Here is a 23,399-nt window from a genome sequence, read left to right on the forward strand (position 1 = left end):
TTCTTTACCAACTGAGCCACCAGGGAAGCCCTCTGCTAATTCCCATGAAAGTTTCTCTGCTGTTGCTCCTTTCCTCTGTGCTCTTTTTTTTTTCTTTCTTTTTTAAAAACAATGTTTATTTATTTGACTGGGCTGAGTCTTAGCTGTGGCATGTGGGATCTAGTTCCCTGACTAGAGATCAAACCTGTGCCCCCTGCATTGGGAGTGCAGAATCTTAGCCACTGGTCCACCAGGGAAGTCCCCCTATGTTTTTTTTTTTTTGAAGTTATATTTTATTCTAGTTTTAAAGTTGCAGTAAAACACATATAAAATTTACCATCGTAATCATTTTCAGGTATACAGTTCGGTGGCATTAAGGACATGGTTGCCCAACCATCACCACCATCCATGACCAGAACTCTTTTCATCTCGCAAAACTGAAAGACTGCATCCATTGAACACTAACTCCCCCTTCTTTCCCCTCCCCTAGCCCCCGGCAACCATCATTCTGCTTCCTGTCTTTGAATTTGACTACTCTAAGAACATTGTATAAGTGGAATCCTACCGTCTTTCTGTGACTGCTTGTTTCACTCAGTGTAATGTCCTCAAGGGTCATCCACATCGCAGCACATGCTGGAATTTCCTTTGTTTCTAAGGCTGAGTAATGTTCCATAGTGTTTATATGCCACAATTGGTTTATCTGTTCATCCATCAGTGGACACTTGAGTTGCTTCCACCTTTTGATGGTTGTGCATAGCTCTGCAGTGAACATGGGTGCTCCCTGTCTACTTTGGGGCTTGCTTCAGACATCAGCAATAGGCCATCCTTTGGGTCTGGTCAGGGATGGGCCCTCTGACTCTGCCCCGGGAGAGAGGGTGGCTCACCAAGCTTGGCACCCTGGTGTCTACTTCTACCAAAACTAAGACGTCAGCGCTCCTGGCCTCAGCCTGCTGCTTGAGGACATTCCGAATTTCCTTCCCCTCTGCCTTTAGAAGAGAGTGCTGTGTTCCTGGTTCTCTCTTGGAACAGGAGAGCAGCAGCGGTGCGCCATGAGCCCGGCATGGGTGGTCTTAGGAGGCAGGGACTGTCAGGCATTGGGTAGGGGACGTGGAACCTTTCGAGACTGGAGTGGCTGACTGACCTCACATGGAGGAGCTGGAGAGCATGCTGGTAATACCAGGGAACCAGCGTGGTTCTGAAATCCCCGTGACTGAGAACAAGCAAGGTTTGCTGCTTGCTCACGCTGGTCCATGGAAAGTACAGCAGGGCCTCTGCTCCACAGGGTTACTCAGGGACCCAGCCTGATGGACCCAGCCTATAGCATCTGGAACCCATGGCCTGCAAGGTCACTGCCGCAGGGGAAGAAAGAGAAGGAGAATTGTGTGCAAGGGCTGATCAGATCAGGGTGAGGCAGAGGTGTCAGGGCCTGAGGGAGGTGGGCGTGTCTGTGTGTGTGTGTGTGTGTGTGTGTGTGTGTGTGTGTGTATGCGTATACGTGTGGGCACAGAGCAGAAACGAGGGGGCTGGGGGAACCCCACTGTCCTTCCCCGGCTTAGCCCTCACCTGGCTTTGCACCACCCAGAGGAAAGATGCCTTTGTGTTTCAGGAAGCAGCCATTGATTTGGGGAGTTCCCCTCATTTCCCCTCGGTGGGTGACAAAAGGAAGCTGCAGCAGGCGAAATCCCTGGCCCTCTGAAGGGAAGAGAGAAGGATGTGAGTTTTGAGGTACCTTCTTATGACCCTGGACAATCGTAGAGATTTTTTTTATGGTCTAGGGAGACTCTGTATGGAGCAGCAGCAGCTTAGACTGAATGCCAACGAGCCGGGCCTCCTGGCAGCGATGCACAGAGGTGCAGGGTGTTTCTGAGGATGTCCGGGTGAGGGTGTGCAAGTGTGTGCAGGTTGGGAAAGTCTTGGCTGATTCTGCAGAGAGAGGTGGGGGCTTGGAGTTGCCAGGCTCTGGGATTGAAGGGATGATGTCAAAGGCAGGGGCAGAGATTCTGATCCCAGCGGCCACCAATGTGTGAAGGCCTCTTTAAGAGTCTTACCAACCTCTCTGGACCTTGTGTTAGATATTTGTCCTCTGAACTGGCCCTGTCTTCTTCTCAGCACCAGATTGAGAGTCATTTAATTTTTCATAAATACCCCCAAGGACTCATGAAATCATATATGGGAGAGGGGCCCTGAGGAGGCCAGCCCAGGCCGGTGATAAGTGGACTTGGATCGGAAGGTCATTGTCATAATGGTCCTTTGATTCTTCCTCCTGCATCGCCTCCTAGCTGCTCTCCCTTCTCCCCCTTGGGGGCCCAGTCGCATTTCCTACCAGCAAGCCGGGAGAGAGGAGGAGGAGCAGAGCCTTAATAAATCAGATCAGTCCAGGATCATTACTTGTTATCAATTCATGACAGTTCAGAGGGGAAGCAGGAGGCAAGGGAAAGCTGTTAACTCTATCAAAGTTAGAATTCCTATAGGATTTATCCATGACCTCCTGGCCTCAGACCCTAAGTAATTGAATTGGCTATTATGGGAAGAGATTAGAGGGTTTTTAAGGGACTGTATTAGCCAGTCGACAGTTATTCAGGATCCACTGCGTGCGAATGCTATCCTGAGTGCCATGAATAAAATGAAGGGAATAGAAGACAGCCGTCCTTGTCTTCCAGACTTCTGCCACCTAGTGGGTTAGCCGGAGTATGTGCTGTGCTGTGCTTCGTCTCTCAGTTGTGTCCGACTCTGCGACCCCATGGACTGTAGCCCGCCACGGGATTCTCCGAAGAATACTGGAGTGGGTTGCCATGCCCTCCACTAGGGGATCTGCCCCACCTAGGGATCGAACCCTGGTCTCCCGCATTGCAGGCAGATTCTTTACCATCTCAGCAGGAGTATACCAAAGACTAAATGGATATGAACTTGACTTCCTTCGTAGAGGAATTGTTTTTCTCCTTTTTCGGGTCTGATTGGCTAATGTACTGTTTGTGAATACTCTCCTTGTTTGCTATCCCTCCCTGATCTTCAGGGCAGCCCTATGGATTGGGCCAGGCAGCCGTGTCATCCTATTTTACAGTGAGGAAGGAGAGGCTGTGTGAGGCTGGGACCAGAACCCAGATCTGACTTCTGGGTCCACTCATCATATCCCATCGACTGGCTGCTGGCGGCACAGCTGGGGATGCTGAGTCCAGATTGAGGTCTGTTCCTGTCACTGTGTCTGGGACATAATTTAGGAGCTGTTTGTTGAACGACTGTTGCCCATTTACACATGAAGTAGGTTTTTCTCCACTGTGGTGAGGTCATCTAGTCGTTCTGCACCGTTATTGCTATATGTTTGGTGGACATATAACTGCATTTCCTACAGAATAATTAGGAATTTTAGGCCCCTCTACCTGAGTGGGGAATTAGGTCAATTACGAAAAGCAATAGACTTGGTCCAAAGAGCAGGCTTGATGGAGTGGTTCAGTTGTTTCTTAGCCAGGTGGCTGTGGATGAGACCCAGAACCTGTTTGAGCCTCAGTCTTCCCTTGTGTAAAATGGGCGAGTAGTATCAACTCTGACAACATCCCTGGGTTTTGAGAATGAAATGAGATCCTTACTGTGGGCTTGATATGTACTGTTAAAACACGGTGCAGATAATAGTGTTTCTCATCTGTCTCTCTGAGCCTGGACACTGTGAAGCCGCTGTCCTTTTTCTGCCCAGGGCCGGCGTTGGCGGGTTCCCCATCCCTCGCCTGCCTCTTAGGCCCCTGCTGCGGTTGCCCCCAAACCTAGGACTCCTTTGTTTCAGGCCTTGGAGTCCTGGCTTCTCCAGGCGGCCACGGTCTCTGCCTCCTTCCCCGGGGGAGCCGGGAGGTGGAGAGGCTCGCGTCACCATGGCAACCAGAGAGGCCGAGCCGCACCCCGCGGGGGGTCTGAGCCTGTTCTCAGCAGCGGGGGCGGAGCCAGAACCGAGCGCTCCGGCTAAGCGGCCCGCACCTCCGGGAACCAGCTGTCGGGGAGCCTCTGCTCTGTCTTCCTGTTGCTCCTTTGTACGGCTAGTGCCCCTGCACCAGGCCTGCCTGGGGGCCTGGGGGTGAGGAGGAGGCCATCCTGCGGTCCCGGCAGCTGCTGCAGGACGAGGCTGAGGCCCGCCCGGAGTGAATGGGTCAGGGGCTGCCCCTGTGCGTGCCAGCGTAAAGCCCTGTCTGTGCACCTCCTTCGCTTCTTCACCAGCAATCCTTCCAGTCCTTCAGGGCTTAAGTCAAACCGTGCCTCTTACAAGTCACCTTTCCTGTGCTTGTCAGACAGCCTGGCTGGCTGATGGTTTCCTGGGGCTGTTTTGGAGTTGAGTTTCTTTTGACTTTAGGGGCTGTGACCTCGGGGTCCTTCTCTGAAACTGGTGATTTGCAACCTTACAGTACATTAGAATCACCTGGGGAGCTTTTAACCGCCCTGCTGCCCTGGCCTGCTGCTGCTAAGTCACTTCAGTCGTGTCCAACTCTGTGTGACCCCATAGACGGCAGCCCACCAGGCTCCCCCGTCCCTGGGATTCTCCAGGCAAGAGTACTGGAGTGGGGTGCCATTGTCTTCTCCGGCTGCCCTGGCCACCCCTCACCAATTTGATATGGGTCTCTGGGTTGGGAGCCAGACACCAGACTTCCCAGGGAATTCCAATGTGTAGAAAGGGTTGGAACTGGTGTCTTGAAGTTCAAATTTTATTTATTTTTTATATATATTTTTTATTTTGGCTGCACTGGGCAACTTGCAGAATCTTAATTTCCTGACCACAGATCGAACCTGCGCCACGGTAGTGAAAGCGCCAAGTCCTAACCACTGGACCACCAGGGAATTCCCAAGTTCAAATTTTAAATACTCCCATGGCCTGTGACCCCTTGCTTGAAGCTAAGCCTACTGAATGCAGGCTGACCAATGAACAGTTGGGTCTACTGATGAAGCAAAGCCTGCTGAAGCCTAGCCCAGTTGTATGTTTTCAATACTCCGATTTGCTTTTTTTTTGTTTGTTTGTTTTTCAAGGACGAGGAGATCCCGGTGGGCCCTTATTGCTCAGCAAGAAGACTGGGGTAGTGAGGATAATAGTTACCCTTTAATTTAGCACCTGTCATGAACCAGGTACCTTGCCTTGCATTAATTTTTTCATGTTGTTTAGTTGCTAAGTGGTGTCTGACTCTTTTTCAACCCCATGGGCCACCAGGCTCCTCTGTCCATGGGATTCCCAGGCAAGAATACTGGAGTGGGTTACCCTTTCCTTCTCCAGGGGATCTTCCTGACCCAGGGATCAAACCCACATCTCCTGCACTGCATGCAGATCCTTTAGCATTGAGCCACCAGGGAAGCCCCTTATTTTTTCATGCTGTGTGCTAGGTTGCTTTAGTTGTGTCCAGCTCTTTGCACCCCTATGGACTGTAGCCCACCAGGCTCCTAGGTCCATGGGATTCTCCAGGCAAGAATACTGGAGTGGGTCGCCATGCCCTCCTCCAGGGGATCTTCCTGAACCAGGGATCGAACCAGTGTCTCTTGTTTCTCCTGCATTGGCAGGCAGGTTCTTTACCACTAGTGCCACCTGGGAAGATCTATTTTTTCATGGGCACCCCGCAAAAACCTCGTCAGGTATAGGCATTGTCTGTTATCCCTATTTCGCAGATGAAGAAACTGAGGCTCTGGAAAGTCAAGTAGCTTGCCCAAGGGCACATGGCTTTTAAGTGACAATACTGGGATTGGAACCTGAGTCTGACTCAAAGCCCATGCCCTTGACCGCTGTCCTGTCCTGGCTCCCAGCTCCCTCTTCCATCAATTGTAGAGCAGGAGGCGCTAAGAATGAGGTGACTTGACCTGTGGGAAAGATGCTGGTCTCAGAAGGCCTCACCTTGGCGCCATGCCACCTCTGAGGGGACTCCCAGTGGGATACCTGGGGTCACGGGGCCCTGAAGGTGTCCAGCCCACTCTTCTGTGCCTTCAGCTGAGCTCTACTGAGGATTGTTCTGCCCAGATGCTGTCCAAGTTCTTTCACCCCCATGATGTTTAATGTCCCACAACCAGCCTGTGACATGGCACTGTTATTCTTGTTTCAAAGAAACTGAAGCTTAGAGGGAGGCCAGAGCCGACTAGCTGATGATCCGCAGAGTAGTTTTCCAGGTTCTATGGCTGCTCAGCTCCAGACTCTGAGTCTGCCTTGACTGTCTTGGTTTCCACCAGATTGTGGGGGGAGGGGAGGGCAAGGTTCATAGCCCTGTGTACCCCTCAGCTGTGTGAAGGAGATGAGGGCCACCGTGGGGGTCGTCAGCCTCAGAACCGACCCTGCTTGTCGGGGATGTCCTGGCTTGCTGGGAAGGTGGGGGAGTTTGAGGATCTGGGGGGAAATGATCCCCTGGATGGAGGGGCATGGCAACCCACTCCTCTGTCCAGGAGAACCCCATGGACAGAGGAGCCTGGCAGGCTCTAGTCCATAGAGTCACAAGATTGGCCATGACTGAAGTGACTGAGTATGCAGGCGTGGCAGCTCTGTGTACCTCCTGGGGGATGGGCTAACATAGGGAAACCACCTGCGCGTGGTTTCACAGCAGGGTCAGCACCGGCCTGAATCCGCTGCCCGGCATCCAGGGGAGGTCTGAGAAGGGGGTGGAACCATTTGCTGGGAGCTAGTGACAGGAATCAGAGAAGGCAATGGCACCCCACTCCAGTACTCTTGCCTGGAAAATCCCATGGACGGAGGAGCCTGGTAGGCTGCAGTCCATGGGGTCGCTAATAGTCAGACATGACTGAGTGACTTCACTTTCACTTTTCACTTTCCTGCATTGGAGAAGGAAATGGCAACCCACTCCAGTGTTCTTGCCTGGAGAATCCCAGGGATGGGGAGCCTGGTGGGCTGCCGTCTGTGGGGTTGCACAGAGTCAGACATGACTGAAGCGACTTAGCAGCAGCAGCAGCAGTGACAGGAATGGGTTTCCCTGGTGGCTCAGCAGCAAATAATCTGCCTGTAATGTCGGAGATTTGAGCTTGATCCCTGGGTCGAGAAGAACCCCTGGAGAAGGAAATGACAAGCCACTCCAGTATTCTTGCCTGGAGAATCCCATAGACAGAGGAGCCTGATGGGCTACAGTCTTTGGGAGTCAAACGCGACTTAGCAACTCAGTAACAGTGACAGGAATGGCAAATTAGAAGGACTCTAGTGGTGCAGGAGGAGGGATTCTAGGACCTCGGCTTCAGCTTCACCAGCCTGTTCATCAGTGCCCCGAGCAGAAGGACTCGGTCCTGCCCCCGTCTTTGAAGCTCTGTCCCCTCAGGGAACGGCCTCTTCCTTCCCCTCTTCTCTCAGTTCTGTCAAGGTGCCCCCAGACCCTTCGCCAACTGGCCCTCTCCCTCAGGCTTTGACACAGGTTGTTTCTTCCCCTCGTGGGCCCTGAGAGCAACCTGCCCAGGTGGTATTTTTTTTTTCCCTTCCTATTTGTACAGGTCATACCTATTATAATGGTTGAAGCACAGGTCCTAGAGTCACACTAGTAGTATTCAGACTGGTTCTCCATTTAACAGCCTTTTAAACTGTGGGCAACTGACTTAACCCCCTATGCTTTCACTTCCTTGATTATAAATGAGAATCATAATGGTACTGCTTAATTTGGTTTTTAATTTTTTTAATTAAAAAATATATATTTTTAAATGTATTCAGTTATGCCGGGTCTTATTTGCAGCATGCAGGCTCTTTGTTGGGGCATGCGGGGAACCTGGGCCCCCTCCATTGGGAGCTCCGCATCTTAACCACTGGACCACCAGGGAAGTCTCTTAAAAATCTTTTTAAAGTGCACCAATGTTAAGCGTGGTGGTGGTGGTGGTTTAGTTGCTAAGTCGTGTCTGACTCTTATGACCCCGTGGACTGTAGCCTGCCAGACTCCTCTGTCCATGAGATTATCCTGGCAAGAATACTGGAGTGGGTTGCATGCCCTACTCCAGGGGATCTTCCCAACCCAGGGATTGAACCTGCGTCTCCTGCGTTGCAGGTGGATTCTTTACTGCTGAGCCACCAGGGAAGCCCAGTGTTAAGCATACAGTTTAATATGAACTCTTACATACCTCTACTCATGTACCCACCCAGATCAAGATGTAGAACGTTTCCAGTATCCTGGAATGTTCCCTCATGCGCCTTCCCAGTCAATACCCACTGCCTCCCTTGGCCTACACCCAGGTAGCCTCTCCGGTGAACTTCCATCACCATTGGTTTGTTTTCCTGCTGCTGAACTTCATAGGCATAGAATCATGCGGTGTCTGCTTCTTTGTGTCTGGATTCTTTTGCTCAACATATTGTTTGTAAGATTCGTCTATCACAGAGTTGCTCTGAAGGTGAAAAGAGTTGGGTGCACAGCCCAGGGCTTGACAAGGCACGGATGGCAGTGAGCCTGCTAGAACCACCCTGCGAGGTCAGGAAGTGGGGATGAAGTCTGTGCCCCTGGCTCCGTTACCACCTGACACAGCGAGTGGCATACGGAGACTTATTTTTGGCTGCGCCAGGTTTGAGTTCAGCACACGGGATCTTTGATCTTTGTTGCTGCAGCACTTCAGACCTTTAGTTGCTGCATTCGAACTCTTAATTGCAGCATGTGGGATGTAGTTCCTTCACCAGGGATTGAACCTGGGCCCCCTGCTTTGGGAGCACAGAGTCTTAGCCACTGGCCCGCCAGGAAAATCTCTACATACAGAGACTTCTGATGCTCTCTGAAGATGTTTGATGCTGCTTTAGTGGGAAGCATGGTCAGGCCTGAGCTTCCCTCTGCTGTCTCCAAAGTTTTCCCCACCTCCACTCCCACTGTCAGTTCTAAGGCAGAAAATGCGTTTATCAGCCTTTGTCCCTCCCCTGCAGGTAGGGAAGGACCATTCCACACCTGGAACTCATCTTTGTCCTGCACCCACAGATTCTTAGAGTGTCCAGGAGGAGATGGGAAAGATCCCTCAAGCTGTCCTCAGCATCTCTTTTGGGGGTCGGGATACCAGGGTAGATTCTTGGCGATGTCCATCAGTAACTGGACATTCTCAGGGGAAGGTTGTAAACGGCTTGACACCTCTGTGCCTCCACCCATCTGCGTGCTCCTTCCTCCCCCTTGTGCCTACTAGAGCTGGAGGTGGTAGAAATGAGGGCTGGTCATTTGGGTTTGGACCTGCTGCCTCTGGCCACCTCTTCACATTACCCAAAAGGAGCGTGTCTGAGATGGTCTGACACTGGTTGGTTCATATCCTGGCACTTTCACTTTTCACTTTCACACGTTGGAGAAGGAAATGGCAACCCACTCCAGTGTTCTTGCCTGGAGAATCCCAGGGATGGGGGAGCCTGGTGGGCTGCCATCTGTGGGGTCACACAGAGTCGGACATGACTGAAGTGACTTAGCAGCAGCAGCAGCAGCATCTGGCAGAGGCTCCATCACAGGCCTGAAATAGGTAACTCTGTGATCACATGTGGTCCCAATCTGGGTGATTCTTAGGCAATCTGGAAGTCACAGGATGTTGCCTGCATTGTAACTCGACAGAGGAACATACGCATCAGGAGGAATTATCTAAAGTTAGCGATGCTTGGTGGAGAAGGCAATGGCACCCCACTCCAGTACTCTTGCCTGGAAAATCCCATGGACGGAGGAGCCGGGTAGGCTGCAGTCCATGGGGTCGCTAAGAGTCGGACATGACTGAGCGACTTCACTTTCACTTTTCACTTTCATGCATTGGAGAAGGAAATGGCAACCCACTCCGGTGTTCTTGCCTGGAGAATCCCAGGGACGGGGGAGTCTGATGGGCTGCCATCTATGGGGTTGCACAGAGTGGTACACGACTGAAGTGACTTAGCAGCAGCAGCAGCAGCGATGCTCGGCAACAATGTGGCTGGTGAGGCCCCACTGTGGATAATGGTCCAAATCAGCTGTCCCCGGTGGGTCCTGCCTAGTGCTGAGCTCACACGGCCCGCGGTGTGCTGGTCTGTGCCCACTTCTCCGGCACGATCTGCCCCACACTCCCTCTGCTCACTCAGTTTTTCCAGCCAGGCCAGGCTATTTATAGTCCCCCTGAGGGCCCCTGCTGTTTCACACTTTGTGCCTTTGCCAAGCCTCTTCTCGTTGCCTAGAACTCTGCTTCTGTCCCCCATCTGCCTGGCAAGCACCCACACATCTTTCGAGATTCAATTAATGATATTAATAACAGCAGCTAAGATTTATGGGGTGCTTACTATGTGCTAAGTGCTTTGCCTGCGTTATCCAGCTTAATCCTCAAAGTAGCCCTGTGTGCTCCATCTCTACGTCATCCTCTTTCACAGCCATTGGTTTAACCAGTATCCATTTGTAAGTGGCTGCCTCTGAGCACAGAGCAGTTAGGAAGTGATGGAGCCCGGATTGGAGCCACAGCTGTGTGAACCCAGGGTTCTTGTTCTTAGCCACAGTGATAAACTACCTTCCTTGGAGTATCACCCAAGCCCATCCAGCCACTCCCTCATCCATCCTGTTTCTTCCTCCCGCCTCTCTGCCTTGCCTGTGAGGGGCTTCTGTCATAGCATCTAGGAGGTTTTCATGCTTATTGGACTGTCTTCCTCTACTGGACTGTAAGGATTTCACTTAAGACTGTGTTCGTTTTAATTGCCAGGAAATCCAATATATAGGGGCTTGTAGTTCCTGTTTCGCAAGAAATGAGGTAGGCTGTTTCTAGTGTGGCTCATAGCTCAGTGAAAGTGTCAGGGAAGTGTCTATGTTCTTTCTTGATTATTTCCTCATGGCAGCAGTATGGCCACTGTAGCTCCAGTCATCACATCTGAGTTCAAGGTGAAAAGTCCCTTTTTAATTGTTAAAGCAAAGGCTTTGCCAGAGGCCTTCACTAGCATCTCATTGGCCAGAGCTGTGTCAAATGGTCACTCCTGGTTGTAGGAGAGGCAGAGAAAGTGGATATTTTGCCTGGGACTGGGTTCATTGTTACTTCATATAAAACCAGCATAAGGGAAGAAGAGAAGCTGGATACTGAGTAGAAGATAAGCACTGTCTGCTAGTAGCCTAGAGAACAGAGACTATTAATTATTAATAATTCCTCCCAAATCCTCAGAATCTGAGTGCTTATAATTGTTTTGTGTTGTTGCCTTTCAGGCAACATACAGATATAAGCATATAAACTTTTTTGTTTTTTTTCAAATACTTTGGCCATCTGATGTGAAGAGCCAATTCATTGGAAGAGACCCCGATGCTGGGAAAGATCGAGGGCAGGAGGAGAAGGGGGCGACAGAGGATGAGATGGTTGGGTGACATCATCGACTCAAAGGACATGGGTTTGAGCAAACTCTGGGAGATGGTGAAGGACAGGGAAGCCTGGTGAGCTGCAGTCCATGGGGTCGCGAAGACTCAGACACGACTGAGCAACTGACAACAACATACTGTACATACCATTGTTAATTTCTTTTTTCACCTAATAAGATGATGTAAATCATCCATATAATTTTTAATGACTACATAGTAGTTCATCTTGATGAAATACCATAATTTACTCAATAATTCCCTATAATTAATCATTCAGCTTGTTTTTAATGTCACAATCATAAACAGCCCTGTGATTAATAATCTTATAACTTTATTTTATGCACATTTACAATCAATTTCTTAGGACACAGTCTTAGATTATGCTGGGTTAAAATCTGTACCAGGATTTCCGGGGTGGTCCAGTGGTCCATCTTCCAGTGCAGGCGACTTGGGTTCAATCCCTGGTTGGAGAACTAAGATCCCACATGCCATGGGGCAACTAAGCCCTCACACCTCAAGTAAGCCCATCCTGTACAACTGGAGAATCTCATGCACCGCAGTAAAGACCCAGTGCAGAAAAAAAAACAAAAACAAAAGCTATACCAACTATTAAAGCTTTTGATACCAAACTGACTCCAGAAAAGTTGTGCCAGCTGTATATATCCTCCAAGAAATTCTCAGAATGCCTGTTCCCGTACAAGGTTGGGTATTTTCCTGGCTGATTTGATAGGAAAATTGCAAAGTATAGACGTTTGCATTTTCTTTGGTTACAATTGAGGTTACATTTAACATGTATATAATATATACATATTACACACTGGGCACTCAGTTCTTTTAATTTCCTGTTCATTTCTCTAACTCATTTAGCAAGTTGAGTTTTTCTCATTGGATTGCAAAAGCACTTTCCATATGAAGGAGACAAGGAGTTTCATAGGAGAAGGGTTCATACTGAGCCGTATTTGAAGGCTAATTAGGACTTTGCTGGGGGGATGAGGGGTACAGAGGGGGTTCCAGGTATAGGGACAGAGTAGGCAAAGGTTCAGAGGCAGGAAACAATGAGCATGTTAGGGCACTGTGTTAATTTCATGGGGCTGCCATAGAAAAAATTATCACAAACTTGGTGACTTAAAAACAACAGAAATTTAGTTGCTCAGAGTCTGGAGGCCAGAGTCCAAAATCAAGGTGTTGGCTGGGCCATGCTTCCTGCCAAGGCACTAAGTTGGGGAGAATCCTTGCTTGCCTCTTCCAACTGGTTTTTCCAGGCATCCCCTGACTTCTGGCCGCATAACTCCAATCTCTGCTTCTGTTTTCACATGATCTTCTTCTGTGTGTCCGCACATGATCTTCTTCTGTGTGTCCGTGTCTTCTCCCTGCTGTTACCTACAAGGACACATCATCTGATTCAGGTCCATCTTAGTCTAGAGGTCTTCCCCAGTGGCTCAGTAGTAAAGAATCCACCTGCAATGCAGGAGACATGGGTTCGATCTCTGGGTTGGGAAGACCCCCTGGAGGAGGGTATGGTAACCCACTCCAGTGTTCTTGCCCGGAGAATGCCATGGACAGAGGAGCCTGCTGGGCTACAGTCCATAGGGTTGCAAAGAGTCAGACATGACTGAAGCAACTTAACCATGCATGCACGCAGTTAGTCTAAGATCATCTCTTCTAGAGATCCTTACGGAGAAGGCAGTGGCACCCCACTCCAGTACTCTTGCCTGGAAAATCCCATGGACAGAGGAGCCTGGTGGGCTGCAGTCCGTGGGGCCGTTGAGGGTCGGACACGACTGAGTGACTTCACTTTCACTTTTCACTTGCCTGCATTGGAGAAGGAAATGGCAACCCACTCCAGTGTTCTTGCATGGAGAATCCCAGGGACAGAGGAGCCTGGTGGGCTGCCATCTATGGGGTTGCACAGAGTCGGACATGACTGAAGTGACGTAGCAGCAGCAGAGATCCTTAATTACATCTACAAAGAATTTTTCCTAAATAAGGTCACATTTATGAGTGCCAAGGTTAGGATTTGGATATATGTATATATATATCTAGGGGCTTGCAGGGACATGCCTAGAAAATGTCTGATATTATAGAACTGTGGAATATGACTCTGTAAAGGAAGAGTCAAATGATGACCGTGAAAGGCCTTTTGCTGAGGAGTTTGGCTCGTGCCCTTGAAATGAATGGGGAACGGTTGAATTTTGAATCATCAGGTTTGTAGTCTGGCACTCACGGGGAAAGAGTGTTGGTATTGTCCTTGTAAGAGTTGTTGAGGATGGGAAAAAGGATGGGGAGTGGGGATATCTCAGGTTTAGGACATGAACAGGAAGAGGGAGGAATCTGGAATGACTCCTTGGTTTCCAACTTGAGTAATCCAGCACATTAACTTCAGGAAAAGGTTGGGTTTGAATTTCCTGGGGGTGGAGATGTGCAGGAAACAATCAAAGAGATGGGTCTGTAGCCCAGGCCTCTCCCTAGAATATAAATAAAATTTGGGGGAGGGGAGAAAAAGAAGTGACAGAGGCCTGGAGAACACCAATTTCTCCCCCTCATTTTCTTGTGAAAAATTTCAAGCCTACCTAAACTTTTAAAGTATCTTACAGTGAATGCCCAGGGACCCACCATCTGGGTCTATAATCATCATTTTTCTCCACTTGCTTTATCACACATCCATCCATCCCTCTTGAACATCATCAACGCATCTTGTTTTGTATGTATTTCAGGGCAAGTTGCAAACATTAGGTACGTTTCACTTCGACACATTAACATGCAAATCAATCACTGGAGTTCAATATTTCGTGAAATGCACAAATCTTAAGTGTACTATTTGATGAAGTCGATGCATGCATCACTGTGTACCCACATATCCCTGTCAAGATACATTTACAGCTCCTTAGAAAATTCCCTCTGCTCCTTCCAGTCAAATCCTGTCCCCACCTGACCCCTACAAGCAACTGCTATTTTCTTTTTTCTTTTTTTCAAGCATAAATTAGTTTTGTCTGTTCTAGAACTTCATGTAAGTGGAGCCATACAAGATGTGTTCCTTTGTATCTGGCTTCTTTCACTTAGTATAATGCCTATAAAGAGTCATTTCTCTGTATCTCATTAGCTTGTCCCTTTTATTGCTGAGCAGTATTCTATTATAAAGATGTGTGGTTTAGTCACTAAGTCATGTCTGACTCTTTGGGACCCCACAGACTGTTGCCTGCCAGGCTCCTCTGTCCATGGGATTTCCCAGTCAAAAATGCTGAAGTGGGTTGCCACCTCCTTCTCCAGAGGATCTTTCCAACCCAGGGATCAAACCCATGTCTCCTGCATTGGCAGGCAGATTCTTTACTACTGAGCCATCAGGGAAACCTGTAAAGATGTGTAGAAATAACCGTTTGGGGGAATTCCCTGGTGGTCCAGTGTTTAGGACTCAGCACTTCCACTGCAGGGGGCATGGATTCAATTTTTGGTTGGGGAACAAAGATCCCACAAGCCAAAGGTATGGCCAAAAAAAAAAAAAAAAAGAATTTTTTTAAGGGGTGGACAGAGAAAGAGGATTCTACCAAGGATACTAGAAGTAACAGTGAAGGCAGCAGGAAAAGCACCCAGATAGAATGTCAAGGAAAACCATCTGGATCAGTTATAATTAGGTTTGACTACATATAAAATAAAACCTAAGCAACAGTGACTTAAATAACAGGCATTTTTCTTCTGTCATGTAGAAGAAGTCCAGAGATAGACAGTCCTGGGGTGTTATGTTGGCTCACTGTGCCATCACTGGCCCAGGCTCCTAGCTTTGTGCTCAGCTATATTCAACACTGACTTCTATCCTCAAGGTCACCTCACGGTTCAGTATGGCTGCTGGAGCTCCAGCTATCCTATCTGCTTTCCAAACCGGTAACAGAAGGAGGAAGTATGGAGACGGGGGAAAGATACATTCTAGCTAAAACAATCTCAGAAACTTTCCTCAAAGTTCTACACATATCCACTTAACACTCATTGGCCAGAACTTCATCACATACCCTGTACCACTGAGCACACTGCCACTCCAAAGATAATGAGATTTCTTATACTAGGAGGGGGAATGGATATTGGCTGTCAACAGCCTCTTCTACCTTCTCTCTCTCTCTTTTTTATACTGTTTGTTTATTTTGCACCAGATCTTAGTGGTGGCACACGAGATCTTTGATCTTCACTGCAGCTTGCAGGATCTTTAGTTGTGGCATGCGAACTCTTAGTTGCAGCATGTGGGATCTAGTTCCCTGACCAGGGATGGAACTTGGGCCCCCTGCATTGGGAGTGCAGAGTCTTAGTCACTGGACCACCAGGGAAATCCCCTTCTCCCTCTTTTGACACCTGGTGGCCTAGCCATGTCCACTCAGCCTTCCTATCTGGGGACGTACACAGACTGAAGGCTGTGCTTGGCAGATTTACATCCTCCAAGTTCCTAGGGCTCCTTTCTTCTCGAAGGGGTGGTGTCTCTATCTTTTCTGTAGGTCTGTCTTTTCTGGTAGGAGTTTCCAGGGTCTTTAGCTGGCTTCCTGGACTGTTGGGGTCTCCTGGAGTGTGAAATGAAAGGGGCAGTATCCAGGAGAATTTGCAGAAAGCTCTATGGGCGTTCTCTTCCACCCCTGGGCATCCCCGCTGCTTTGGCTGGCACTCTTCCCTCGCCTATTTGGTCAGCCTCTCCTGACGAGCAGGGCTTCTTCTCCATTCCTTGTACTGATGGAAAGAGATTCCTCTAGAAAGTAATGAGATTCAGAAGGGGAAGGATGGCATTTGGAGACAGACAGACTTGGGTTGAGATCCTTTGTGTGCAAAGCTCTCAGAGACTGTCTGTGAATTGGCGGTAGTGAGAACAGCTTCACCGATGCGGCTGGGCTGAGCTGTGGTCCATGGCCCCCACTCTGATAAGGATGAATTGGGCACAGGTCGGGGAAGCTGGCAGCAAACTTCCTACCCTGCCACGACCCAGGCAGTTCCAGACTGTGCAGTAGAGTCCAGCCTCACCACCCTCCCTGCGGCCCCTGTACCCCTGCCCTGGGGAAATGTCCTGAGTGTGAAGGCGCTCGTCCTGTGACCCCTGTAATTGGTCATTGTAGAGGAGAATCAGTGCGGCCTGCTGAAGTCTTAACTGTTGGCCAGAGCAGGGTTCACCATAGCTCACACCCTTGACCTTGCATTCAGGCACTCACAGGGCAGGCTGGCGCCTCCTAGAGGACAGACTGAGGGTTAACGTGGCGTTTCATTCCCTTGTGCTTCTCCAGAGTGAGTGAAAGTCAGTGAAGTGAAAGTCACTCAGTCGTGTCCGACTCTTTGTGACCCCAAGGACTAGACAGTCCATGGAAGTCTCCAGGCCAGAATACTGGAGTGGGTAGCCTTTCCCTTCTCCAGAGTGAGTAGGTCTCACCAAACAGCCAGGCCCTTTCACAGGGCCAGACTCGGGCAGGCTGAATGCTGTGGCTTTTCTTCCTCCCTGTCGGCCCCTGGAAACAGCAGAATTCCTGCGTGCCCCCATCAATGGGTCCCATTTCCCGAGTGCAGGGCACGCATATCCCAACGGCTGGGTCGCTAGGTCCTGTGGTTCTTCACGTGCGCGCCTGTCCTGGGGAAAAAAAATAACAGCTCAGGGCCCTGACAGCTTAATGGGCCGTTGGCACAGGAGAGGAAGTCGGCAGGAACAGGTGCAGTGAGGCCTTGGGGGGGGGCAGCCTTAGCTGCCAAAGGGCCAGATTGGATTGAGTGTGTCCGTGGCCGGGCGCCCTGGTGACCCGTTGACACCATTCTCAGGCTGCCGGCAGACCCCGGGGGCCGGCGTGTTGTGACAGCGGAGGAGCCAGGGCCCCCACCGAGAACTTGGCTGAAGCCTTGGACCTGAGCGGCACAGTGCATTCCTCTGCCCATTCACTCTCTGCACACATTCCCAAGGCCCTACCGCATGTTGGCCGTGGGTGCTGGGCCCTCAGCGAGGGCTGACACCCAGTCCCCACCCCAGGGGTTCAGGGACAAATGGACAGGATCACCAGGGGTGCTAGAAGGCCACACACTGTAGGAGTTCTGAGCTGGGACAGCAGGGAGGGCACCCTGGAGGAAGTGATGTCTGAGCTGGTGATGGGACAGACCAGGGGTGGGGGTGGAGGAGGATCCCTCAGGCCGCTGCAAGTGAGGGCCCCCCCCGACTGATGGAGTCGGATGGAGGCCTTTCTGAGGTGCTGTCCTGTCCCCGCTGCTCCATGAACCCGGCCTGCTGTCCCAGGAGCGAGTGTCTGTGCGTGGGCTCTGGCCTCCGAGTGGTGCTGGCAGTGCCAGCAGGGTTAACGGCAGCTTGACTTCCCTACGGCCTTCTCTGCCCTCCTTCTCCGAAGGAAGCCTCTGTGGAAATTACAGAAATAAGTGCCAGCTTTTGAGGACTCTGCTGTTCCACCAGGTCCCTGCCAGGCCCGGGCCGCCTTCTCGCCCACGTTCTGCCAGCCTTGGGCTCCGACCTGCGCAGAGCCTTGTTCAGAGGGGCGAGGGCTCCCTCGGGAGCCCTTCCTCAGCCCCCACCCCCCGAATCTGGCCCTGTGCCCCACCAGCCAGGGATGGGGCTCCGTGTACAAACGGTACCCAAGGAGGAGGGGCGCAGGAAGTGACATCGCTCGGCCCGCCCCCACCTCCCTGCTCCCTATAAAAAGCCAAATGGTGACTCAGAGAGCAGAGTTGGAAGCGTCCTGCCTCCTGCTCCCACTGCTCATTTTTAGACTTGGAATTAGGCAGGAGGCAAAGGAAACAGCAGCTCGAAGTACACGACTGACATGTTATTAAGCGGGTGGCATCCGCGAAGCCGCCCCCCCTGGACTCCCCGCGGCCCCTGAGCCGCAGCGCCGGGTGCCTGCCGGCGCCCCGGGCCGCGCAGCCCTGCCTGGGCCGGGCGTGGATGGTGGGGCCGGGGCCATGGCAGCCGGGGGCCGCCGTCGCCGCCCACTGCGCTACCAGTCCCTGGCAGCCCTGGTGGAGGACTCTCAGTGGCCTTTCTTGTTCCTTGTCTCAGACTTCAGCTACGGGGCGGACGACTACGACGCAGAGGGGAATGAGGAGCAGAAGGGGCCCCCGGAGGGCTCGGAGACCATGCCGTACATCGACGAGTCGCCCACCATGTCGCCACAGCTCAGCGCCCGGAGCCAGGGCGGCGGGGACAGCATCTCCCCCACCCCACCCGAGGGGCTGGCACCTGGGGTAGGTACCCCTGCTTTTCCTTTCAGGTTGGGGAAGAGGGGGTTTTGAGGAGAAGAGGAGTAGGCAGGTATGGGTGCCATGGGCCAAGCCCTGCTTGGGGTGCTCCTAGGATGCTGGACTTGGGAACCCGGGGCCTGGCCGTTCTTGGTGCCCTTGGGCATCTCATTCTGGTCTTAGGCTCTCAGACTAGTCCTCCACCATTACCCCTCGCCTCCCGCCACCACCTGCTGCTCTCTGTGCCACCCCGTACCTGTCCCTGCCTCTCTCCCAGCCTTCTGCTTCCCCCTGCCTTCTGGGCCCCTCGCCTCCCCTTTCAACCTTCTCTCTCAGCTCCTCTCTAGCAGGATGGGGCCTCGTGGAGGGAACAGGCTCTCCTCTCTGGGCCCGGGCCGGGCACTTGGCTGCATACGTGACCTAAAGGCTGTAAAGGGCACAGACGCCGGCTCCGCAAACCAAGGCTGGCCGGGGTGCCGGCCATGGGTGGGGGGCGGTGAGCAGCCTCTGTAGTATTCCCTGCGGACCCTGGCCCCGTCCAGCCCTCCTCTGCTGACTCTGGAAGGGAATGAGCCCTCATGGTGTCCTCCTTCCCTCCTGTCCACTGGTGAGAGCTCTGCTCCAAAGAGAAGTGTTTCACGAGCAGTACTGAGGATGGGCTCTGAGACAGGCCCGGGGATAAGCCGTGTGGAGGTTTGCAATCCTGGTAGCTAATGCTGTTCCCGGCCAGGGGCCCGGCTCTGCCTGGACCCAGCTTGTGCGCGTGTCTGATACACAAGTGAGACAGAGGGGTTCCTGGTGCTGTTCTTCTGAAATTGGGAAGAATCAAAACCATTTCTTCTTCTGCGGGGGGCGGGGGCTTGGATTGCTGGGTCCTGCTTGGTAGGGGCCCTGTCCGGCTGTGCTTTGTAGGGGGTCCCCTTTCTTCCCTCTAATACCCTTGAGGAGCAGTTGCCGAGATGCCGGGAGATACTTGTTTCTCTCCTTCAGGGCCCAGTGCTGCTTGCCCCAGCCGGAAGGCTGCCCGGACTCTACCATTTCTTGAGAAACCCCTGCTTCCCTTCCTCCCAACCTCCTCGGCCACCCTCCACCCTTGCGGAGAGCTCTCACCCCCTCTTCACACACCAGGGTGGCTGTTATAGCCTTTGGCAACAAGGGCCTTGGCAACCAGCTTCCCACTTGGGGAAGCCACATTGTTGCCATGGCAACAGAGGCCTCGGCAGAGCTTATCAGATGCCAGGCAGTACAAGTTTGGAAAGGGATGGTGGGGGGGGCAGGTGGGAGGAGGAGATGATGGGCAAGGGTGTTGGTCAGGCTCAGGCCCCCCACAACCAGCATTCTGGGGTGTTGTCCTGTGGTCCTTGGGAAAGGTGGCAGGTGAGAGACAGCCATCGTGGACTTGCAGGGCAGGATTTGCTACTGATGGAGGAGAGGGTGCTCTGGGACCTGAACTGACTCCAAGCAGGGGAAGCAAGGTGAAAACTGCTTTCTGACACTACCTTTAGGATTCTGACCACATCAGGGCTAGAGACATCCCGGGGAGTGTCCGTCATTGCCCCTGTGAGCAGGCACAGAAAGAGTCACTGCAGGACTCAACGCAGCACCAGGAATGCTGGCTGAGAGCTGAGAACGTTTGGCCAGATTAGAACCGCTTGCTGGAGAGAAAAGCCGTTTCCTTTCCCCTCTCTGCCTTCCTCCTTATTTCCTGTCTTGTCTCCTTCCCTTGTCACATGACCACTTTGCAGGAATGCTTGTCCATCAACTTTTAGATGCCCTGGTGAAACGTACTCAGGTGCTTTCTCTAGTGAAACAGATCCAAGGCATAACAGGAAGATGCCTCCGCCTGGAGCCCTGGGGCTTCGGGGCAAGGACTTCCTTTACTACAATGCTGCCCATTTTGCTTAGTGACTCACAAGAGAAGAACTAGGTTTGAGGACTGAAATCCAAGATATGCTACAGTGAAAACTGACCAAAGGGCTTGGAAACCCCAGGATTAACTTTTGCACCATTGACTAGAAGTGATACAAGATAGGGCTGGGGAGCATTAATCCAGCTTGGAGATCCCAACTGAAGATTCCAGCCCCATGCACCCCACTGCCTGCCTACCTTCTCTCCTGAGTTGCCTTTCTGCCCTTTCTTCTGTGCCACTGGCCCCATCTAGTGGACACAGAAAGTATTGCTGTTTATAATGGGGCGCTGGAGGGTTGACACACTTCTTCCTGAGTACTTAGGAACTGTTTCAGCATTGAAAAAAAGAAAGAAAGAAAAAGAAAGCCAAGGTTTCTGCTACTTGGCTCTGCTCATTTGGCCAGGCAGGTCCCCTCCCTGCCAGGCTTCCTGTTGGGGCGTTGGGAACAAGGGGACTTTTGGACCAAATCAGATGATTGTTCTAGACATTCAGAGATATGGCCTCTGGCAGCCGGGCATTCCACAGCCAAATATGCAGCCGACTTGTTCCTGGAAGCCCAAGGAACAAGTCTTTGCATTAGAGTTCTCCAGAGAAACAGAACCTTTAGGATACAGAGGAAGAAGAATTGATGTATTAAAAGGAACTGGCTCACTAGATCATGGAAGCTGAAAAGTTCCAAGTTCTGCAGGCAGCAAGCCAGAGGCCCAGGTGAACTAGTGGAATAGTTAGTTACAGTCCAAGTCCAGGAGAATTGATGATGGAAGTCCTAGTCTGTGTTGAGTCCAAAGGCAGGAAAAGACCTATGTCCCAGCTCAAAGACAGGCAGAGAGTGAATTCTCCCTTGTGCATGCATGCTCAGTCACTCAGTCATGTCTGACTCTTTGTGAACCCATGGACTGTAGCCCACCAGACTCCTCTGTCCATGGAATTTTCCAGGCAAGAATACTGGAGTGGGTTGCCATTTCCTCTCCAGAGATCTTCCCCACCCAGGGATCGAACCTGCATCTCCTGCATTGGCAGGCAGATTCTTTCCCACTGAGCCACCTTGAAGTGAATTCTCCCTTATGTCACCCTTTTGGGCTATCTGGACCTTCAACTGATTAGGTGAGGCCCATCTGGGCCGTCAACTGATTAGGTGAGGCCCATCCACATTGGAGAGGGCAAACTGCTTTACTCAGTCAACTGTTTCAAGCATTAATCTCACCCAGAAACACCCTCATAGACACACCCAGAATAATGTTTGGCCAAATGTCTGGGCATCTGTAGCCCTGTCGGTTTGGTTCATAAAACCAACCCTCACGGGCTCACTCTCCCAGCAGCTCAGAGAATGGCAGGGCCATGAGCTTTGGATAGATGAACATGTGCTGCTCTCTAGCAGTGGGACCTTAAACCATTGTCATAACCCTCAGTTTCCTCATGTCTAAATAGGACTGAATACCTGAAGGGCTGTTGAGAAGACAGACTGATATAGCCCTGTTGAGGCCTATAGAGCTGGGCCTGGTGTGCTGTGGGTCCTCAGTTCTTGGTGACGACGGCCCACAAGACTCTCCTCACAATGTCTGCTGGACAACGACTGACTCTGCTTTTGCAATCTCCTTTCTGGGGTTGGATCTGTCCTTGCAAGTGCAGGAGCCCAGATGAAACTGAGTCTCTGGTGTCAGCAAGACACATGTTCCTCACTCCCCAGCTCACCCCTGCAGCCTCACTGTGCTTCGTGCCTTAGACGTGCCCCAGTGTGCAGCCCAGTGAGGTGTCAAAAGTGAAGCCCAACGCCCTGCGGAGCGTTCCTTTCCCTGAACCCGGACTGAGCACAGCGCCCTCTGGTGGCTCAGTTCAACAAAGGGCCTGCTTTCACTGTGGGAGGGAGGGCGGGGGTTAAGTGTTTATCCGCCTGGTCTTACAGAAAAGCGTATGGCCTGCAAGCCATGGACTCCTCTGATTCCCCTCTCGGGAGGCACACTGCAAAGGGGCCACAAGGCAGAGAGAATATCTGGGTGTTGTTTCAGTGCCACCACTTTCTAGCTGTGTGACCTCAGGGCTGTCACTCAACCTCTCTGAGCTCCAGTTTGCTTATCTGTAAAGTGAAGATACTGAGAATTTCCTTGCTCTTGACTTCACACAGCTGTCAGGAAGCTCCCGTAAGATGGTGCCAGATGGAGCGCTTTGTAAAGTCTGTACGTGTTAGGACTGCACTGGCTGCTGAATTGAGGGCTTCAGACTCCAAAGATGGGCGGGGGATATTTGAGATGATCACCATTGCCGTCCTTCTCATTCCTCCTCCTCCCCCAACAGCCTTCTTCCCCACAACTGCTTACCCTGAGCCGTTTACATGGGTTGTCCGTGTAAGGCTCACCACAGCCCTATGTGGGCTTCCCTGGTGGCTCCGATGGTAAAGAATCTGCCTGCAATGTGAGAGACCCAGGTTCAGATCCCTGGGTCAGGACGATCCCCTGGAGAAGGGAATGGAAACCCTCTCCACTATTCTTGCCTGGAGACTCCCATGGACAGAGGAGCCTGGAGGGGTACAGTCCACGGGGTCGCACAGAGTTGGACACGACTGAGCGACTAACAACAACACTAGGTGGTCGGTGCAAAGATCATCATTTTTGCTGCTGAGGAAATGGAAGGTCAGCGACGTGACATATTTGCCCAAGACCAGCCAGAGGAGCCAAAGATGCATTTAAACTTGGGTCTTCCTCTTTTTTTATTTTTGGCCCATGCTGGCATGCAGGATCTTAGTTCCCTGACCAGGGATCAAACCTGAGTCCCCAGCACTGGAAGCTCAGTCTTAACCATGGGAGCGCTAGGAAGTCCCTAAGTGTGGGTTTTTCTGACGCTGGAGTCCATCTGTCCAGTCGGACAACAACTCCCCTTGAAGATTTCCCAGCCCGTGGCTGAGCCCGCTGCTGTTTGGGGCGTGTGCACAGTTACTTGAGGGGCACGTCTGCCCTGTGGCATCAAGAGCTCTGATCCCCAGTCATCTCTGGGGACCCCATCAGCGACTCCTGGCCGCCTAGGGGTGTTCACCCAGTGTTGCAGAATTGAACCAACCAGCACCAGAACGGCTGGGGGGCAGGGAGGGTAGGTGGATG

General features: G+C 51.7%; 1 protein-coding gene across 2 annotated transcripts in view; it reads left to right on the forward strand.

Moving 5' to 3' along the window:
- Positions 1-23,399, forward strand: part of ABR (ABR activator of RhoGEF and GTPase) — a 191,771-nt gene that overhangs the window by 72,235 nt on the left and 96,137 nt on the right. For both annotated transcript variants that reach the window (XM_055402852.2, XM_055402859.2), the window contains exon 2: positions 18,220-18,404. In XM_055402852.2, the coding sequence (XP_055258827.2) occupies positions 18,220-18,404 (185 nt within the window). The remainder of the gene's footprint in view (positions 1-18,219; positions 18,405-23,399) is intronic.

The sequence above is a fragment of the Moschus berezovskii genome, chromosome 20 (genome assembly GCF_049115385.1).
Source record: "Moschus berezovskii isolate FMDL1 chromosome 20, NW_MosBer_1.0, whole genome shotgun sequence".
NCBI classification, from domain to species: domain Eukaryota; kingdom Metazoa; phylum Chordata; class Mammalia; order Artiodactyla; family Moschidae; genus Moschus; species Moschus berezovskii.